Source organism: Betta splendens, chromosome 24 (genome assembly GCF_900634795.4).
Source record: "Betta splendens chromosome 24, fBetSpl5.4, whole genome shotgun sequence".
NCBI lineage: Eukaryota > Metazoa > Chordata > Actinopteri > Anabantiformes > Osphronemidae > Betta > Betta splendens.
Window position 1 is genome coordinate 8,286,818 of NC_040901.2, and position 18,538 is coordinate 8,305,355.

General features: G+C 50.7%; 1 protein-coding gene and 2 long non-coding RNA genes across 7 annotated transcripts; 1 reads left to right on the plus strand and 2 right to left on the minus strand.

The window, feature by feature from the left end:
* Nucleotides 1–478: 478 nt before the first annotated feature.
* On the minus strand, nt 479–2,932 carry LOC114849744 (uncharacterized). Of its 3 annotated transcripts, none has more exons than XR_008693883.1 (4): nt 2,477–2,932; nt 1,631–1,794; nt 971–1,071; nt 479–638 (listed from the first exon to the last, which is right to left on the minus strand). It is a non-coding gene; the product is annotated as an uncharacterized LOC114849744 (long non-coding RNA). The 3 variants fall into 3 exon arrangements; XR_008693882.1 differs by having other exon boundaries at nt 2,456–2,932; XR_008693884.1 differs by having other exon boundaries at nt 971–1,232; nt 2,456–2,932.
* Nucleotides 2,630–11,681, plus strand: LOC114849743 (bcl-2-modifying factor). Of its 3 annotated transcripts, none has more exons than XM_029141460.3 (4): nt 2,630–2,761; nt 5,446–5,682; nt 6,443–6,660; nt 8,303–11,681. In XM_029141460.3, exons 1-4 carry the CDS (start codon nt 2,674–2,676, stop codon nt 8,417–8,419), a joined length of 660 nt encoding a protein of 219 aa, XP_028997293.2. In that variant the 5' UTR covers nt 2,630–2,673; the 3' UTR covers nt 8,420–11,681. The 3 variants fall into 3 exon arrangements, with proteins under 3 accessions (XP_028997293.2, XP_028997291.1, XP_028997292.1); XM_029141458.3 differs by lacking the exon at nt 2,630–2,761 and adding an exon at nt 3,058–3,209; XM_029141459.3 differs by lacking the exon at nt 2,630–2,761 and adding an exon at nt 3,669–4,904.
* Nucleotides 6,374–7,347, minus strand: LOC129603712 (uncharacterized). Its single transcript, XR_008693881.1, has 2 exons — nt 7,122–7,347; nt 6,374–6,763 (listed from the first exon to the last, which is right to left on the minus strand). It is a non-coding gene; the product is annotated as an uncharacterized LOC129603712 (long non-coding RNA).
* Nucleotides 11,682–18,538: the final 6,857 nt, after the last annotated feature.

Sequence of the window (18,538 nt, forward strand, 5' to 3'; positions counted from 1 at the left end):
ACCTCCACAACTCCTTAAAGCTACAATGTGCAATTTAAGATAACGCTAGCATGAAATTCAAATTCCCCCCGCGCTGCGCTGTCCAGCCCTCCCTCTCGTCGCTCCGCTGTGCTCTTTGCCCTTCAGGCAGCCGTCATTAAGAAATTGCAAGAATTAAAAATGCTGCAAAATGTACCGGTTGGGCAAAAATCGGTGAAATACTCAGATGTGGTTGAGAGGGCTGTCGTAAATGGTACATGATAGTTATATACAGTTATATGTGAGGCCTGCAAATTGGAGCCAGGGGCTGTTTTGGGTGTTGCACAGGTGTCATTGTGCTGTTTGTTTACCAGCAGGGTTCCTGCTACTAAGTCGCCATTAAGCGTTCATTACTTCAACTTGCCATCGCAGCTGGAAACGCGGGGACAAACCCGAAAAAACAGCAGTGAAATCGATTCATTGTCATGCAGCACTTCAGCCCGAAACATCAACAGTCTGATTTCTGTATAATGTTACGTTTAATTCCTGGCAAAAGGAGCAGTGTCAAAATACACGTGATGGTGGTGAAGTGTTTCCCTCGGGTGCTTCTGGGCTTCAAATGTGTTACCTTTGGATGAACTCGGGGAGAGCTGTGTTCATTGGCTGGGCCCCTGCTGTACCTGTGGTTGAAATCAAGAGGTGTTGACAGAATATGATGGGGGGGCGGACACAGGGTTCCAACAACCTGAAAACTTGACATCTCCGTCACGCGCTTTAACGAGGGACGTTTCTGTGGAAATCAATCTCCTTCAGAGATTTGGGCAGATGATTAATGGGCGAGAATTGGGATGCTGAGGTGGTACGAGCACCAACAAACAAGCGAACGAACGCCGGTGTTTTGGGCGGGGAGCGGGTGGAGCGTGGAGGGCGACGCGTCTGGACGTCAGACACCATTAGGAGAAAAGCCACAAAGCAAATAGTGTCATTATGCGGCGGACTGAAAATAACTCACTGTGGAGGAGCATTTGAATGGCTCGCTGCACGCGGAGAGTGGCTCAGATGAAAAGGGGCCGGGACGCGTCGTCTGCCGCCGCATCTGACACATTAGAGCCTCTGGAAGTTTCAGATTAGATGACAAGTTCTCAGTTCAGCGCTCGCTACAAAGGCTGTGGAGGCGGCGCGCTGCGACAGCAAAAGACTTAGAGCAGCGGATGAGGCTGCACAATGCGCCGCCGCTGTGAACCTCGTGCATTGACGAGGCATCGTGTTGTGCTCTGAAAATTAAAGATAAGCGTGATTTACAGCAAAAATGTGATCTCTGTTAAAATAGATTGGTTAAAAAACGATTTGTGAAATCAAAAAACTCCAATGTCAACTGACTGATTGAAACACACTATTCATGGAGAGTGTCAACCTCTAAAAATGTATATATATATTATCATATATTATATATTACAACTAAACATCAGCGGACAACTTATAAAGTAATACATGATATTTCCTGTATACTGCAAAAGGTGTTTTTATTAATATAATATGTTTATTTGTGTGGCTGATGTCAAACTGCTGCAAAGTGGCTGGAACTTAAAAGAACAACAATAAGAAATGAACACACACACACACACACACACACACACACACACACACACACACGGTGAACAATAGCAACTACCTTCTCAACTCTACTTCCAGATTCGGGGTGGGGTCCCCTCCGCTGCAGGATCGGAGCCGGTGGGGGTTGGTGTGGATGGGGGGTGGGGAGCCACGGAGCAGCAGCCTAAACAAGGCTGAGCAGGCGTTGTTTGCTCCTCTGCCAGTAAAGCGCGCCCAGGAATCCTGTGCAAAGTTGAGAAAATCACACTTCGCACATTAGCAGATTGGGACGGCGTGAACGCGCAGCATCCTGCGCCGACTGACCGGCGCTTCCACACGAACGCAGTTGCATCTGCTTTCATCCAGAAACATGTCTCCTGGGAACAATCGGACTCACGTGATGAATCCAGCATCCTGATTGTTTTGGACTCGGTCACCTCTTTTTACAGTTCTGGTTTAGAATCACTGTCTCACCTTCTTTATGCATGCAACACTACAGGGCGGGTCACTGTCCACGGCTGCTGTTTATTCTAGCAGACAACAACAATGGCCGCCCTGAGGGTCTATATGGCATTAAAGTCTGTTATTTAGCATTTACATCCCAAGTATATAAACTCTTGTGTTATTACAAATGTTGCATTATTATAAGTGACACCATAGCAAATAAACATGAAAATGGGATATAGAGCTTCTTTTATATGTTGAGTAACATGCAGAGCTGTACATGCATTGATGACTTTTTCCTAATGTTTGCATAACACGTGTTTAGACGTTTAAACATAGAATGCCGGGCTATATAATGGATAAGTGGCATGCATTTGACAGCTAAATTAGCCCGCTCACTGCTCTATTTCACTGGCATGTGTGACAAAGACGTTTGTGAGTCTTGTTGCCTTGACAGTACCGCACTCATCATCCCACCGACCCCGGCAATTGGGCGGATGCGTTCTCTCCATCTAGCCGCAGCTCCCAATCAGCTGAGCTGGGCGCTGGAAGCGGCCACACGCCCGCTACGCGTTCGGGTTTTTTCTCCCCTCCACGTGTCAAGATGCACAATCGGAGGGCGGGACCAAAACAAACCATGTGATTGGTCCGCCCCCGTGTCACCAGCTCTCGGTCGAGATGAGGACTGGACCAGGCACATTGTTATTTTTTTCCTCCGTCTCAATAACATCACAGCATGAGCGCATCTTAACCAGCACACGATCAGGTATCAGGTTTAAATTGTTGGATTTTTAAGTATAAAGCAAAATCTGCCAATAAACAAATCATAATTTAAATGAATCGTCAATTTTAAAAAATAACCTAATGCCATAGAATAATAGTGTAATTTACGTTTCAAAAACAAATGTTTGGGTTTTTAAAGCAGCTGATTTCGTGTTTAATTTCAATGTATTCTATTTGCATAACAACTGCTCTCTTACTATGGGGCAGGGGGGTGGGACAGCAACCGGGGGGCGGGCGGTGTCGCACCAGAGGGGCGGGTCATTTGACAGAGAAGGGGGGGAAAAAAACAAGCCCACACTAGTCAGCAAACATCCACGAGAGGTTGTAATGCAGAGAGGGCGACGAGTCCGACCACCGCAGTCCGCAGGAAACGAGCTGACACCAGGTTACCAACATACCGCCGACAAGCACGAGAGGCGCGTTTGCTGGCGGTGAGTTCCAACGCTCGGCTGCGCTCGCGGCGAGCTCGCGCCGCGAGGAGGAGCCGTGTCGCGGGAAAACTCGGGGCATGTCCGGGCAGAAACGGGACGAGAGGGCGAGCGGCTGCCCGGCGGCCGGCGGCTTTCCACGCGACGCGGGCCGTTACATCACCACGAACGTCCACGGCGGCTGACGTCCGCTCTGCGTCTTTGTCCCGGACGCCGAGGCGCGTCTCGTCCCGTTTACCTCGGGATTTTATGAGTCGGGAGCATCGAGCGTTTATCGGCTCTCTTCGTCCCGCTGGTGTTTGTTTTCGAGAGGAGGGTCGGGGCTTAGTGAGGAGAAAGTGTCAGCGATGCCTCCCTTTGAGCCACAACCCACGGCGACGTTACTTGGAGCTATGAAGAATCTATTAGAGAGGTTTCGTCTCCGGAACGTCCGAGCGTTCGCTGCTGTTGAGCGTGTATCCGCCCGCCCGGAGCGCGGCTCTCCCGCTGCGGCGTCCCGCGACCCTCAGCCCCGAGGAGCCGCTCCACGCGACCCGCGGTTCGCCGTCATACGCGCGCATCCCCACCCAAGATCCGCTGCGAAAAGTACGAAACGTCCCTTGTTACTCGGTGAAGCAGGGGGCGCCTCTGTTGCACCGAGATACGGGCGGCTCCGGTGGGTCGGGGGGCAGCGGGACTCACCCCCTGCGCTCCCCGGGTCGGAGGTTCGCGTGGAGGCGAGCCCAGTGCGCAGATGGTGCAGCAGAGGGAGCCTCTGACCGGGACCGTGTCGGCTGCCAGGCCTCCGTGCAGCCGCAGGCGGTGTGTGTGTGTGTGTGTGTGTGTGTGTGTGTGTGTGTGTGTGTGTGTGTGAGAGAGAGAGAGAGAGAGTCTCCCTGTCTGTGTTTGTTTTTTATGCGCCTGACACGATGGTAATCTCGCTGGTCGCCTCTTGACTGCCAGTAAAATTCAAGCCGGGGCTCGCGCTGCCCACGTGATTCCACGTGCGAAGTCCTTAAGGTTTACACGGCCCCAATTAACGTAGTAATTAACCTGCCTGCAGGAGGAGTCGATATATTAGGTGCGGTTTTAATTGACTTTTAAGTGCAACTAATTAGTGCTCATTTAAAGGCTGGACATTATGTGGGTCAGTAAAATGTCTGTCCTCGTGTATTTATGTTAATCACGTGATGTTTTTCTACACTTGTTGCAAATGTCACTTCCTCCTTCGGATACTATGATATGACATCATGCAGGCGGACAGTTTCACAAAGAGCGGCCGGCCGCTCTGTAAACACAATACCTGTGTGTCCAGTTTCGGCTTTTTTTTTTTTTTTTGCATTTGCCAGTCAGCCCGGCCCATTTTTCTTCCACTTGCGTAACAAAGGGACGAGACAGTAATAAATGTAATAGTAGTTAGGATGGTGGCATGGGGCCAACGGGGACGACAGCATAAGTGCTGGTGTGTCTGGGCACGAGGCAGGATAGAGTGAAACTCATTATCTCCCTCATGAAACGGTTGCTGAGCCTGAACTTTGGTTTCGCACACACCAACTTGTGTGCGTGTGTGTGTGTGTGTGTGTAGAGTACACAGGCAGCCATCCCAGTGTTTAGACTGGAAGAGCGGGCGCCTCGGTCTTAATGTTGAGCACAGGACCGCGTAGGAGGACCGTAATCCCTGACTGCGCTCTGCTTTGTGCGGCGCTGTTCCAGATTAAGGTAATTCCGACAGGGAAGAAAGCCTTTTCCTGCGAATCCTTTACCACTCAATTACTATTTGGCGCTTTCTCCACAACAGCCTGGCAAACGTGCCGTGGGAGTGTGGCGGATCTGGCGTGGCAGTTTTAGCCGCCCACGGGGTCCCCCTACACGGGGTGGTTTCCATACATTTGGCTCCTGTTAGTCAGTGAAGCAGAGATTATCGCCGTAGCTTCATCTTCCACGCTTGCTGCCGTTCTGTGCGTGTGAACTGACATGTGCCAGACCCATTTGAGCGTCTGAGACGAATCTCTCCGCGTTTGTTTTCAATATTACCCCACACAGCATAAGCTTCTTAGGGGGTATTATGATGACTAATGATTTGTTTCCATTTATCGTTCACGGGGTGAGGTAATTTTCCATCTGCCAAAGGGCAAAGTTTCCATCAATGACATGATAATATTTCTTTGGTTTCGAATCCTCATCGGTAAAACACTGTCCCCTGCAGATGCGTCCCGTAGTTGCACTTCCACTAAACGTCCGTCCCGTCTGGTCTCCGCAGGGACTTCACCGCTGAGGCGTCGCATGGATGATGAGGAGGAGGACATGTCACGGCCTATCTCGCAGCACTGGGGAACGCCCTTCATGGACGTCAAGTACGAGGACCGAGCCACGCAGATCGCAGCCGGACAGGCGCCCGCCGGCACCACCGCCGCCTCGCGGAGCCACGACAACAACAACAGCGGCGTCAACGCGCTGCCCTGCGGCCTGCTCCGGCAGCCCCACGTACCGTTTCACGGTGAGGAGGGCGGCCCCAGATCACGATCGGTCCTTTCTCGCATTTCCAAATTGGGTCAAATGAGCCTTTATTAAGATGGTTTTCCTGCTAGATTTGATTCATTGTCATCACATTCAAGTCAAGTTCTTCTAAAAACCAAACGATACTGTCCCACACATGAAGGCACGTGGCCACGCTGACACATCTATTGATTTTAGTCCAGTAGTGCGTTCCCATGTCTAATTAAATCAATGTGACATCACCCTAATTGAATTGAGCAAATGTTGAAGTGAATGTTGTTTGTTGCCTCAGTGACAGTGTGTGAGAGCCTCGCATTGTTCTGCATCCATATACCTTCGCTCCTCACTGTAATTACGTTGTCTTTCTTTGTAATCCATGTCATGCACTTGGCTCCCTGACATTTCGCCTTCCAAACAGCGAGGCCTGAATAGCAGGCCACTCTGCAAACATGACATCACGAAAAAACTGTTTTCCCTCTGCGTGGCATGACACTGAGCAAACGAGTGACACAGCCCACAGAGCGGCAGCGGTTCAGCGAGGTCGCTGTTGATTTAACGAGCCGCTGACACGCTCCGTCTCTCTTGTTTCTGGACTCGGTCCCTAACTTGAAACACGTCAACTTGAAACACGTCAACTTCAGAGCAGTTCTTATTACGGCACCAGTGTAAATTAGATACTGTATGAATCAGAACAGTAGAACAGAATCATGGTTTTATTAGTTCATAACTGCGTTTCTAATGAACTTTAATGTCTCTCTTAGGCAACGCTGGATTACGCTCACATTTCCCAGCTCAGTTCGAGCCGATGGAGGACCGGGGAGGGAGGCGGGTCCGAGTGGAGGAGGGAGAGGGCAGAGGGCAGGACGATCACCGGGCGGCGCCGAGGCCCGAGGAGCAGGCAGGGCTGAGCGTGGAGGTGCAAATCGGCCGCAAACTCCGGGAGATCGGCGACAGGTTCCAGCAGGACCACCTGGAGCTGGTGAGCCCCACCCCGCACTGGACACCTCACATAACACTGGAGCCGCCCTCTGGGCCCGTCTGGGGCAGCCTCACTTTTGAGAGAAGTTCTGCCACAACCCACACTGGATAAAAACATCACGTGCAAGGATTCAACCACTTTCTTGGCCACACTAAGGGCAGAAGCCTAAAACAACAATATGTCGTGATTCATAAATTCAGATGGGACACTGAAACTAAAACATGCACGCTTTTACAGCTGGTTTCACTGCCTAGTGTGATGGTCAAGGTCGTCTAAGTGTTCTATAAACACTATGTCACGGTTGGAGTGTCATGTTGCCAATTCTGTGTCCGAGTAGAACCAATACCTTGTCATTACAGTCAATAGTAACATACGGGCTGCATTTCCTTGGTTATAGACACTAGGAGACGGAAACAAATGGTTTTTGAGAGCAGGTTAAGTAACACTAACTCATTTCTTACCGCCATCTCTTTGTTTGGCGTATGTGAGGGGTTTCCAGTTCTTATCTCTTCTTATCTGCGGCCGTCTGCGAAATATCTATCTGTTCACCTATAACCGAGCAGGAGGCAGAAAGGAAAGTAAATACGGCGACGGTGAGAGATCAGGACAAAGTCTGCGCAAGCGTTGAGGAAGCAGGTGAGATGGAACAGGGAGCGAGCGGCGCGCCTGTGTCTGGGTAGACTTTGCCGGCTGTTTATGCGCTCGTCTAAAAATAGAGTCTGACTCACACGCTTATAGACGCAGCCAGTAACGTGACGGCTACCCACAATACCTCAGTTGTCCCGCCGCCGCCTCGGCGTGTGCATTTTGGTTTGTCAGTGTAATTCTGTGACGACGAGATAAGGGGGGGGGGGTGAAAAACGGTCCTTTTTGTCTGTCGTCTGCAGGATCTGATATCACTGCTGTAGGAATAATCCAAAGGGGAGATAATCACACGTCCACTCGCGGCTCCGTTGCTATTGTTAGACTTTTCTTCTCCAGGCAAACGTTTCCGGTGTGGGCTCAGGCACGTGTAGTCCCGGTTCGAGGCTTATCTGTGACTCTCGGAGAGAAACGTGCACATTGTCTTTTGGGGCGAAAACCCCTAAACGAGGGCAAATAGAATCCACACCGTTCTCCTCGACCCACACAAACAAGGAGAGGAAAGATGAGCCTCATATGGAACAAGCCGTGGTGCTAAATAAGCTTAGCAGTGTAGAATTAAGGCAATTAAGGACAATTAGGGTTACGTTTAGCAGGGCTGGCGCTATTCTGTTCAGCCTGCTAGTTCTGCGTCAAATAGCCTGTGGCTGACTCTGATTGCTGGGCTGGTAGAGGCCTTGACGGAGGGAGAGGGGGAGAGAGAGAGAACAAGAATGCTTATGCAACAGGCTGCAATATGTGAGCAGGGCTGTTCAGAGAGACCTATGGGACCTATGCAGGATCAGCGATGAGGGGGGGCTGCAGGGCGCCCTTCATCTGTCCAAGTCCACGAGAGAACACGAAGACCCCAAAAGAAAATGACGGCAGCTTCATCAGGAGGAGCAGCTCCAGTTCCCTTCTTATCCAGCTGACTGTGCTGCGATCGTAGATCTGTGACATGTAGATTCTGCTGACGGGTCCTTCTAATGACGCCACGCCCCTTTTATTTGTGTCTCTCCAGGTTGTAAGGCACCAGAGGGACAACCTGCCCCTGTGGATGCGCCTCACCATGGCCGTGTTCGGCTTCCTGTTCCCCAGAGAGGTCTTCATCCCCCGCCTGAGAGGGGAGCAGAGGTGAAGGGACTTCCTGCTGGACCTGGCCTTGCCCCCCCCCCCCTTTCACACGGGGTGCCAGGGAAGCAGACTTTTAGAGATGGCACTGTTTGGTGGAACACGGGTTTGGATTTTGTTTTCTTACTGAATATGAAGACAAAGTGAAGAAAACACTGGTCACCGCTGGACGGAGACTGAATACAGTTGTTTTTTTTTGGTTCATTTGTTTGTTTTGGCTTATCTTTTTTTTGTTTATCTTTTCTTCTGGTTATGTTTTTCACCGTTTCAAGAAGAAGCCATTGCGTTTGAAGAGATATTTTCGAAATATTTGTAAGATTGCCTATTTTGTACAGTAAACTGCTCTTTTTATTTGGTAACTCAAGTCTTGAAGGACCTCCATCAGTCCGGGGAATGCCTTATTCTCTCCTGCCACAGTGCATCTACGTTGCATCGAGGAAGTCATATGGAAGAGATCCGTTTTGAGAAAACTGTGGACATTTCTGTGCTGAAGTTACTGGCTTCAAATGTTGAGGACACATCTCTCCTTTATTCTGAGAAAAAAAAACAAGCCCTGTACTTACCCCCCGCTGGTCCACACTGGCCATGTCATACGCCGGTGCGTGTTTGACCAGCTTCCACACTTTATCAGCCTGTGTCATCCATCAGCATCCTCTCCAGCGCCTCTCTCATAGAAGTAACCACCTAACGTGCAGCTTTCAGATCCTGCTGATTTGATCGCATACTTGAATTTCAGTGTGCCACAGACTGACTTGGTAGTCGTCATTGCTTTTTCAGTTTGGGGTCATTTGTTTATGGGGGAGGGGGTGCTTGGTGTTTCCAACATGTGCAGTATTTGTGAAACCAAATAAGCACAAAGTCAAGACAATTCTCCTCAGTGAGATCCTGATCAGGGAACGGGGAACAATCAGACATGAGGAGCTTCGGGGGCGTTTCACCATCGCCCGGAGCCTTTCAGGGTTTCTTTCTCGGGCCGGTTTGACAATCGCCGTCTTTCAATCAGCGGGTCGAGGCGCGAGCAATACCGAAGCCAGTGGCGGCAGTTCCACCTTAGGGAGGCCGCGCAGTCGGGTATCAAACCGACGCGCTTTGCAGAGATTTGAGGTTTCGCTCTAGATACAAAGTGCTTTCGTTCGCTAACTTCTGTACAGCTCAAACGCAGTACGTTTATACATCCAGCCACTGTTTCTCTGTGAGGTTTATCAAGGAAAAAGTCTATTGATGCAACGTTAACAAATTCTTTACTTGATTTCTGATTTGAGTTTGTTGCAGACTGACGATACAAACCTTTTGAAGACACTGATGGTTTTGTTTTATTTGTTCTTTTTCGGGGTTATCGTTTCTTCAGGGAGTAGTTAATAACTGTATAAAACGCCCCAAAGTTGACTGGGGATTCTCCTCCCTTCTTTTACTCCAGCATCTCCGCTATTAGACGACATTCGCTGAACGAGACGTTTGGTTCGGCTTCGCACGCAAACACGGACGTGTGTTACAGAAGGTTGCCCCGAAGGTCTGTTGTCTTCAGCCGCACGAGTAGCTGAAGCAAACGTTTGTTTCCTGCAAACACTGAACGCTGAGCCAATGCAGACAGTTGTGACACACTCCCTGCCTCACCCTCCTCCGCCCCCCCACGCTACGTTAACTACTCCCCTCCTACCGGGAACATTTGCTTTGGTATCCTTGAGATAATTTATTCTAATTTATTTTATGTATATTTGCTCAGTGCTACTGTATAGATGCTATCTCAGTGTGTACAGTCGATTTCTTCTCATTCTTGATGTGCACCCAGTTAAGTGTTTGATGCCTGTGTGTGGGGAGGTTGGACGAAAGCCATGTGCCTCGTGCGTTCTCACACGGTCGTGTGAGCGGTTACGAATCACGCAAACAACAGACAATCAAATGTACAAAATGTGCCTTGTGAGTAACAGACCTACCACATCATCATCACCACTGAGACTCGGCACGTAAAAAAAAAACAAAAACGACCCAAAGTCGCCGATCACCGCCCCCGTCTTCGTTTGGGCCCCGTGTGATCGAGGCGGCGCAAGCGAAGGGGGGGGGGCGCGTCCGTCGTGCCTTGATACGAAGCGAGAACCCGCCCGACTCCTTGCATCGGCTCACGAGGCACAGGCTCAACCTTCGGCATCTCTCGGCACGAACGGCGACTTGCACCGCGCGGAACCTTCTCGATCTTAGAAATGACTGTTCGCGATCAATGTGCACTGTAAAAAGAAAAGCAACGATTTTTTAAGATCCTATATACTGTATTTTGCGCCTCGCTCTTTTTACTCCTGTGCTGAACTTCCCCTCTAGGTTCTTGACACTTCTTAAGATCTGTGATATGCTGGATGGGCCCAGGTGAGGCCTCCGTGCTTTATTTTCTACAATCGAGTAGGGCTGTGGGTTTCCGGTTGAAGGAGGATTGAGCCACCGTGGTGCCCAGTATTATTAGAACAGCCACTTGGTGTGGTGTCGACCTCAGCCTGTCGGTACCAACCACTGTTGTGACCCAGACTCAAGCGAAACATTTCTTATCTGACCTTCAGTGTCTTTAATATCAAATTTGTTATGTTTTTTTATATTGAAGTAGTACATCTGTACTGTTCAGTGCTATGATTTGGTGTTTTTATACATTACACATGAATTTGACGCAGCTGTTGTCGCCGTCTTTATAATGAACATTTCTAATGATCCTTTTCCATAACGTTTTGTAAGAGGACGAGACACTTTTGCTTTTCTATGACTGCTTTTTTCATTTTACGAAATAGCCATGTCTGCTGTGTCACTCTCAGCTCAAGGGCTTCTTCAACAATATGTAAATGGAGTAAAAATGCATGTCCAACATTCCTAAAAAAAATCAGTATCTTAAGGGTTTGAATGTAATTTACTCTTTGAATACATGAACTGAGGAGTGGAGGTGATTTCAGACCGCTCCAGTTCCTGTCGTCTTCACGTCGCTTTTCTTTTTCGTTCAGAGTGGTCTCAAGGATTTCACACTCATGTGTCCTATGAAGTGAGACCCAGTCCAGATGTAGCAGTTTCTTTGTTCGAGCATTGGCTGTGTTCTCTTTGGGACTGCTCTGTGTCCACCGCACAGGTTTCAAGCAGCGCAGGACGGATCGGAGGAGGGTGGGGGGATGTTTGTTCATTTTCTAGTGCAATATGCTGTACATAAGAGCTTGGCTCTCAAAATCTTACTATTTCGCTTTGATTTTGTTGTTAAATGGGTACAATGCTGTTTTTTTTTCATTAAATCTTTATGAACAGTTGCCGTGGTGTCTTGCTTTGATTTTATCCCACTCAAAAAGGCACATTTCACACAAAGAGGTGATTCACAGACGAGCAGCAGCGCCACAAACAGCCACAGCTGCTGCATCTGGGTTGAGCCCGTGTGGACCGAAATTTCCCCCACGGTCCTCCTGCAATAGTAGGACACCAGTGAGGTAGTTTGACCTCCATCCAAATCCAATCACTTCTCTTTGAGTCACACTAGAAACATTTTTAGTTTTAAGAAGAAGAAATAAACAATCACTTTACCAACTGCAGCATATGAAGACCTCACCACAGGCTCTAAAGTTCATTTTTAAACTGACATTCATGTGACTGTCTTATTTAACGTGATCAGCTTCTGTGGCCACCAGTGATTAACTCCCTCTGAAACTCCCTCAAAGTTCACTTATCTCAAACAATAGCGGCGTTTCATGCAGTTCGAGCCCCCGAGGCAACGACGTGGCTCCGCTCGACCTTTTCTTATTAAGCCCTTCCCTCCGGGGGGGAGAGGTGCAAACTTACATAAACAGTGACTCACCTTTCTCTCACCGTGTGTCTGGTGCAGCCCCCCCCCCAGGCAGCTGCATTGTAAATGCATACTGTACGTGTGAATGGGCCTGGGAAGAGCAGGGACACACGGGGGTCGTGCTGCAGGGCCCGTTTTCAGGTTGTGCTTAAACACAAGCCAGTCACACACAGGCCGCTCGACAGCACGAAAACCAGCGGCTTCAAAGAATAATGCAACGCTGTTCGGATTCCCAGAAGTCCTCAGAGAACCCCACGCTGTACACGGACCTAATGAAACCCTGCCATGTTACACTCGTCACAATGATTAGATCGCTCGAACGCTGTCAGGCGTTTTGAGATTCGCTGAGAATGAAGCCGAGCAGAGCGCGACGCCGCTTTATTTCTGTTGCCGCTGCTTCACAATGCTCATTGTGCGTAAACACGCGCCGCCGTGCACGAGACGCCAGTTATTTTAATCCCCGTAATGGCTGAGTGATGAAGAACAGACATGTTGCCAGGCAGGAGGATGTTCCTGCGCAGCCAGCCTTTAAAACGCAATCCCACAATGCAACGCTGACATTTCCATAGTGGAGGATTTTAGCACATAACGGGCTCTGTGTTCGGTTTCTTAACCCTCCAGCAGCTGGAGTGAAAGCCCTGTCCCCTGGGACGGCTGGTAAACACAGACAAGTGTGTGTGTGTGTGTGTGTGTGTGTGTGTGTGTGTGTGTGTGTGTGTGTGTGTGTGTGTGTGTGTGTGTGTGTGTGTGTGTCTTTAGGGAGAAAGAAGAAAAAAAAAGTGTAAGGATGAGGGGGAGGAGGGGTGACGGGGGGACGTGAGGGGCTGCTTGGCTCAGCAGTTTTTCGCACACACTCCTGACAAAGAGCTCTCTGTTCTCCTGGCCGGTCGCTCAGGGAGACGCCCTCATGATAGCCCGGTGCCTATCTCAAGGGTCACGCCTGAACCTCTGCAGCAGCCCGGCTTCTTCTGTTCTGTTGTGTTTACTCCTGCCTCTCCGTCTGCCCGGGAGCTCCACGTCTGGTTTAACCCTTCGCCGCCCGCCTCGCGCAAACTTGGGATTCTCTCCTCTGCAGTGTGTGTGTGTGTGTGTGTGTGTGTGTGTGTGTGTGTGTGTGTGAGAGAGAGAGACTCTCCTCCCTACGTGACAGACACATTTCTCATTCGAGCGTCTCGGTTTTTCCATGACGCCGCCGCCCCGGCCGCGTTTCTTTGTCCTGCGTGGCCCCCCCCCCCCCCCCCCCGTGTGTGCTCTGCGCGGACGGAGGCGAGCCTCGGTGCGTGCCTGCTTTATTAAACCCACAGAGCGAGCTCGTGTGATCTATCACGGAGCGATGACATTTGAATTATCACCTTCGGAGCGCACTCGCTCGCCGCTGGCAGCGAAACAGGTCCAGGGAGGGCGTTCGCTTCTCGCTGCATGTGTCAGTTGCAGCGAGAAGCCGTTGATCTTCAAACCAGCGTCAACACCTATGAGAGTGTTTGTCTTAAGGTAAATTGACCGGACTCAACAAAATGCATGCAAAACAGAACCCGGCAGCATTTGCTGGGGTAATACTCCTGTACTCGTACTGCATGCAGGGCTGTAGGTGTGGCTCCATAAACTGTCTAACAGGGCACGTGTCAGGTGCAGCACACAAGCAACATGTGCTGCAGCTGCAGCTTGAGTGGAGGCTCTGGGGAGCAGCACCACTTCCCTCACGGCCGGGCCTCTGCTTTGCTGTTCCACCACGCGAGCGCGTGGCAGTAACCGACTCGCATCCAGAGGCCAGAGGGCTCCAGGATCGTACCGCAAGTTGATGCGGTGAAGATAATTCCAGGGAAAACGCGCGCGGAGATGAGGTGGGCATGAGCCACACGCGAGTGGAGAGCAGCCAATCCATCTCCTGGGTAATAAAACTTAAACGCAGCCTGTGAGTTGAGACGTGCCTCCTGGGGGACTCGGCGCAATGACCGTCCGCTATTGTCTCTGTCGTCTCAGGCCTCTATCAGGGAGGGATAAACTAGCGAGATGATAAGTGGGTATTTATATGGCAGTGGCTGCTGTGTAACTCAAGACAGAGGAGTCGTAGACAAAGCGTCTCCGAGAGTGAAAATATCACGATGAGGATATAATGAAATGATAAAACGCGGGCAGGACAGGTTGCTGAGGTGCATCCTCTGGGGACCAAGGTAAAAATGTCAGCTGATGTTACAGGATGAAATGTTCCCCTGCTGGTGGCGTTGCGTCAAAGCCAGGGGTCAGTGGAAGGTCCTTCATGGATTTCACGGCGCTATCACTTTCCCTGAGTGCTCCGATGTTATTGCCCTCCTTTATAACCTCCGCACTATTTGCCCTGTCTGAAATCAAATTTGCATCTGCAGTCTCTGCTCCCTGATGTTATCTGCCCAGGCGTTTCCCTCTGATGTCTGCCTCTGGTGCGTCCCGTCGCCGGACCGGCTTTGATGCGGGTCGAACGCGCCTGTTGACTCGGCAAACAAGCGAGGCTGGCGGTTGAAACAGTGGCACAATGGAGCGGCGATGCGGCATGAAGCTAACCGTGCGCTGTAATCACAGGGTTCAGATAAATATCTGGGTTTGAATAGCACATGCGATCGGTTAGCGTAGCTTTGCAAAACGGGGAAACGGCTGCGCTCATAGGTAGCAGAGGCACGATAGTACAAACTGATACAAACTGCACCACAATCAAAATACACTGTATATGCACAATATTATCAGGTTGTATTAGTATTTGGGCTCCACGAGAGACATATCTTCTATTTCTACCCATATGGTTCCACTTTATTGCCATCTGGATGACAAGTGGCCTGTTAATAGCGTAATATGATGTGAAGGACAAACAGCGAGAGCAGTCATTATGTCTTCCCTCCCAGTGTTGTTGTTACAATTACCCAGCCCGAGCACAATTTCCTTCTGAGTGCCCTGAAACATCTAAGGTCTCTGCATTAACTGTGGCCTTAAGAAGCCCATTGTGGAGTTCAAAGGAAACGAATTGGACGCTCTCCTCATTTAGAGCAATAAACGGATATGAAACATGCCTTCGGGCCTCGCGGGGACGTGTGGAAAGGAGAGCTAAAGAGTCTGGGAGGAGGAACTGGGGAGCGCTGGATCCTCCGGCCAAGTTATTGTGTTTTATCAGTGTTTATAAAGGAGGAGGACTGAATGAGTGGTGACAGAGCACATTAGCAGAGCAAGAGTTTAATTCATTCTACATGTGTTTATCAAATATCTAGGAAACCTCTGCAAGGGAAGTGTGTGAAAGAATAATAGCTGCTTTATATACTGACTATCCCAAATAAACATATTAAAATGAAATTAAATTCAACCCTGCTGATTTTATTATATTCACATAAAAGTTAGTCAGATTGTAGCATTTGAGGATTAAACTCAAACATGGCTCAGATTATTGCTACGTCACAACCACCGACGAGGTTAAAGGGCGGCGCGCAGTCATTATGACTTACTGGCTGCTCCGCAGCTGGAGGGCCGGGGCCGAGCAGCATTGTTTTCTCTGTTAACACAGTCGATCCCGAGGTAAAAATAGTTCCCGGCTCTATTCTCCCGCGGCAGAGCCGGCGATGCCTCGGCCAAGAACAATATTTGGACATGGCAGCAGATGTCCCCTCGCGGGCCCGTCCTACTGGGCCCGCGAGGGGAGAGGGGCGAGCGAGCACCGCCGCATGTGTTCAGGAGGACGGACGAGTGTCCCAGCGTCACGGGTGACGCCTCTGCAGCTGGAGCGGGGGACAGTTCAGTGGGTTTGCCGGGAGAGAAGCCTGTAGTCCTTGTACAGACCTCCACGTTGAAAGCAGTTAATTTGTGCATTAATGAACATTTAAATGGGAGCAGAATGGCCCGGCGAGACCCAGAGAGACCCAACTCATGCGACGGCGCCCTTTGTTTTTCTAGCCTCCTCCATCTGACGCGTCTCCTCCTCACGCCGTTAAGAGCCGCGGCCATTTTACACGTCAATCAGCGGCATTAGCGAGAGAGGAGAACCCTACACCGCCTCCAGAGACCCTCAGACAATGGTCCTCACAGCGCTGCCCCCCCCCCCCTCCTCAGCCCAGCCGTCGAACTGTGACCTGGACCTGGCACTCTGACACGGCAGCGATTCACATGGACAAGCGCGCAGACTGTGCTACAGGATCCCGCTCTATTATGGCAGCCTTCAAATCTCTCAACGGGGACTGTGGCCCTCTTTGTCGGGGGCCATTAAGGACGCGCAGCGTATCTGATAACTTCTTTCACTGAGCAGCATGCAGTCAGGCAGACTGATTCGCCAGAAGCCGTCCGAGGAGTCGTGAAATCTGCCAGGACAAAACCTTCACAAATGATAAACCATGGAGCGCTTAGATTACAGTAATTTGGGTGAATATTACCTTTTTCCCTTTGGAGTCGCACTGGATCTGTCCAGCGCTCTCCCCCCGGGGCCGCGTCTGCACGACAACCGATTAGACCAGCTGCTCTTTGATTGGCTGGAAGCGAGGAGGCATCTGAAGCTCGCCTTACCTGCAAATATCGGATGAACTGCTAGACATGGAGCAGACAATGGGTGACGGCCCGTGTGCTGACAGTGCAGGCTGTCAGGGCCTCAACAATTGGCCTCAGACTTTATGGCTCTGAACGGGCGTGTGCTGCACATTCAGGAGGTTAAACATTTGCCAAATCCTGCGCGGGCGCTGCAGCAGACTCCCCTGCACTTGACAGCAGCTAGAAATAATTGCACGCGGCAGGGCAACAGGAGCGGGAACAGTGTAGTCCGGTCGCACAGCTGTGTCCTACGGCGCTGTCGGCAGAAAACGGGGGAAGGAAAGGAGGCGAGGAGCCGCGCTCATTGTCGCCGCGGCGGCTCATTGTTCGCGCTCCTCCACTTCCAACCCGCGGCGGCGGCGCGCGAGCTGCGGTGCAGGAGTCCTTTCTCTAAAAAGGGTGAGGGAGGACTTCCGCTGATAGACCCAGCGGAGGATCTGGACGCCCAAGGAAGGGACTCAAATAGGAAAAGTGTGTCAGAGAGTGGTCGGACACACGCTCATCACCTCGCAGCCTCCAGCGCAGAAAGCCCATATCTGTTTTCTAGAGGCTCTTCCTCTGTAAAGGGCTAAAGGCTGCAATAAACCCAGTCGTTGTTGTAGACGCTACACAGCAACATCTGGATTTTAACATCTGTATGTTACGTGGCCCTCCATCACGTCTTTTCTCCATTCGCCTGTTGCAAATATCACTCTCGGGTCTCCTCTCGGCGGCCAGATGGCCTCTTTAAGTGGCGAGTATCCGTCCCGGCGAGATGAAAGGCCCTCCGTTCGAAGCAGGCTCCGCTCGTTATTCACGCCGCCGGTGTCGGAATGCAGCCGCCGATTGTGCCCATTAGCGCAGGAACGAGGGCACTCAGGCGAGAGGTGGCGGTGGGGACCAGCGAACACAGACGTCAGAATACAGTGGGAGAAAATAGGTCAACAGACCTTCACCGCGTGCAACTTCATCACCGTGTAATTTCTGCGTGATGCAACCTAATCCATGTCCTACATAATACGGAGACTGCAGCCCTTCGTAATGAGCCGTGAAAACTCATTTCAAGTCACACCAGCACTTATTAGAGACGGCGGCGATAGAGCAGCTCACGTGATGATGCAAACGGAGCCGCTTCACCTGCGTCTGCGATTCCCCCTCGTCTCCACGTAACACGTGACCCGCCGCGATGGGGATGCGGGTTTTTTACCGGTTTTGCGCAAAGATATGATTCGGAGTCGAACGCCGCACAAAGGATTACGGCTGGAGATTTACTGGAGCGGCCTGCGTGCGTGATGGGGAGCCGGAGGAGAGACGGAAAAGCTCTGGAGCACGATGTATAACATAATACAAGTTCCTGGATTAAGGAGGTCCGGCGTTTCCTATAAGAAGCCTAAAGCTGCGCTGTTTACAGCTTGCAGGACTCCCACCTGCTGCGAGAGCGTCACCGCACGTTTCCAACAGCTCGACAGGCGAGCACCGGGCGCTGTTGATAATGCCGCGGCTGCAGACATTTGAATTTAAAGAGAGATACGTATTCAGATTGGGGCGATAAAGGCCCGCGTGCACGGCACAACATGTTCTGGACAGTGTGTCACACCAAGGCAAACAAAGCTTCTGCTGGGAGCGGTGTGGGAGTAGTGGGAGGCTCCACGCAGCTGGCTGACACTGACCCCTGGGATTCAAACCGCACTCTTATCAAGGCCAAGTTGCATTTTTCGTAGGTAGGTCTTGTTTTTTTTTTTTTTTTTTTTAACTGCACTGACTGTGGACAGGCTGAGTGATGGGACGTGGAGCTCGTCCATGTCGGCGCAGCACAAC